This window comes from Myotis davidii, unplaced genomic scaffold (genome assembly GCF_000327345.1).
Source record: "Myotis davidii unplaced genomic scaffold, ASM32734v1 scaffold67, whole genome shotgun sequence".
Taxonomy (NCBI): domain Eukaryota; kingdom Metazoa; phylum Chordata; class Mammalia; order Chiroptera; family Vespertilionidae; genus Myotis; species Myotis davidii.
In genome coordinates, this window is record NW_006298521.1 from 1,466,762 (window position 1) to 1,469,073 (window position 2,312).

Consider the following 2,312-nt stretch of genomic DNA (forward strand, 5'->3'; position numbering starts at 1 on the left):
TCTCCTCGTACCTGCGGGCCCAGCAGAGGCCGCGCTCACCCTGCGGGCAGGCGCTTTGGGCCGCGCGCACACACGCTCACACACGTGCACACACACACGTGCACACGCATGCGCGCACAACCCACCCATTGCTACAGGGGTTACACAGATGGCAGGAAGGGAAGGCCAACCCCAACTGCCCAGTCTCTCCTGCCAACCCCTGGCCACTGTGTCACCCACGTGTGTCTGCACAGGGACAGCGCCCTCCCTGGAAACGCCCTCCCGGCCACTGACCCTGTGACACTCCTCAGAGTCGCCTCCTCCTGGGAGCCTCTGTGGTACCCACTCCCCGGGTCCCTCCAGCTGGGTTCAGTGCCCCCCGCAGTACTCCCCCGTCCCTGGGTTCTTCCCAGCTGGGTTCAGTGCCCCCCGCAGTACTCCCCCCTCCCCGGGTCCCTCCAGCTGGGTTCAGTGCCCCCCGCAGTACTCCCCCCTCCCCGGGTCCCTCCAGCTGGGTTCAGTGCCCCCCGCAGTACTCCCCCCTCCCCGGGTCCCTCCAGCTGGGTTCAGTGCCCCCCGCAGTACTCCCCCCTCCCCGGGTCCCTCCAGCTGGGTTCAGTGCCCCCCGCAGTACTCCCCCCTCCCCGGGTCCCTCCAGCTGGGTTCAGTGCCCCCCGCAGTACTCCCCCCTCCCCGGGTCCCTCCAGCTGGGTTCAGTGCCCCCCGCAGTACTCCCCCCTCCCCGGGTCCCTCCAGCTGGGTTCAGTGCCCCCCGCAGTACTCCCCCCTCCCCGGGTCCCTCCAGCTGGGTTCAGTGCCCCCCGCAGTACTCCCCCCTCCCCGGGTCCCTCCAGCTGGGTTCAGTGCCCCCCGCAGTACTCCCCCCTCCCCGGGTCCCTCCAGCTGGGTTCAGTGCCCCCCGCAGTACTCCCCCCTCCCCGGGTCCCTCCAGCTGGGTTCAGTGCCCCCCGCAGTACTCCCCCCTCCCCGGGTCCCTCCAGCTGGGTTCAGTGCCCCCCGCAGTACTCCCCCCTCCCCGGGTCCCTCCAGCTGGGTTCAGTGCCCCCCGCAGTACTCCCCCCTCCCCGGGTCCCTCCAGCTGGGTTCAGTGCCCCCCGCAGTACTCCCCCCTCCCCGGGTCCCTCCAGCTGGGTTCAGTGCCCCCCGCAGTACTCCCCCCTCCCCGGGTCCCTCCAGCTGGGTTCAGTGCCCCCCGCAGTACTCCCCCCTCCCCGGGTCCCTCCAGCTGGGTTCAGTGCCCCCCGCAGTACTCCCCCCTCCCCGGGTCCCTCCAGCTGGGTTCAGTGCCCCCCGCAGTACTCCCCCCTCCCCGGGTCCCTCCAGCTGGGTTCAGTGCCCCCCGCAGTACTCCCCCCTCCCCGGGTCCCTCCAGCTGGGTTCAGTGCCCCCCGCAGTACTCCCCCCTCCCCGGGTCCCTCCAGCTGGGTTCAGTGCCCCCCGCAGTACTCCCCCCTCCCCGGGTCCCTCCAGCTGGGTTCAGTGCCCCCCGCAGTACTCCCCCCTCCCCGGGTCCCTCCAGCTGGGTTCAGTGCCCCCCGCAGTACTCCCCCCTCCCCGGGTCCCTCCAGCTGGGTTCAGTGCCCCCCGCAGTACTCCCCCCTCCCCGGGTCCCTCCAGCTGGGTTCAGTGCCCCCCGCAAGGTCCCTCCCAGCTGGGTTCAGTGCCCCCTGCAGCCCTGTTAGCACTGGCGCCCCCGACCACCTGGGAGTGTCCTGAGGGCAGGCGCTCCCGCACTGCTCCCCCCCCAGCATCTGGCACTGACTGGGTGCCCAGAGGGAGCCCAGCATCTGCACCCCCTGTGAGGCTGCTGGCCCCAGCTGCATGCAGCTTGGCGAGGGCCCTGCTCCTTCAGAGGAGCCCCCAGAAAGGGAGCTGCAAAGGGCACAGGCACCAGGCAGGGTCAGAGGGCGCCCAGGCAGGGTCAGAGGGCGCCCAGGCAGGGTCAGAGGGCGCCCAGGCAGGGTCAGAGGGCGCCCAGGCAGGGTCAGAAGCATCTGGTGGATCGGCCCTGCCCTGTGCTGGCTTGGGGGTGAGGCCACCACACACCTTCATGAGACGGGAGGGGTCGCTCGCTGCGCATAAAACAAGCAGCAGACACACCAGCGGGCTTTCAGCAAACGCCACCGGCCCGTGGGTGTCCAGGGCACCGGGACGTCCTGAGAGCATTCGGCCCCCACAGCGTCCCACACCCTGACTGCCCTGACTCCGGTCCCCACAGCGTCCCACACCCTGACTGCCCCTGACTCCGGTCCCCACACCCTGACTGCCCTGACTCCGGTCCCCACAGCGTCCCACACCCTGACTGCCCTGAC

General features: G+C 70.9%; 1 protein-coding gene across 1 annotated transcript in view; it reads right to left on the reverse strand.

Annotated features, from left to right (window-relative positions):
• Positions 1-2,312, reverse strand: part of ARHGAP8 (Rho GTPase activating protein 8) — a 41,701-nt gene that overhangs the window by 17,080 nt on the left and 22,309 nt on the right. Inside the window, exon 8 of the mRNA XM_015570741.1 lies at positions 1-11. Within this exon, the coding sequence (XP_015426227.1) occupies positions 1-11 (11 nt within the window). The remainder of the gene's footprint in view (positions 12-2,312) is intronic.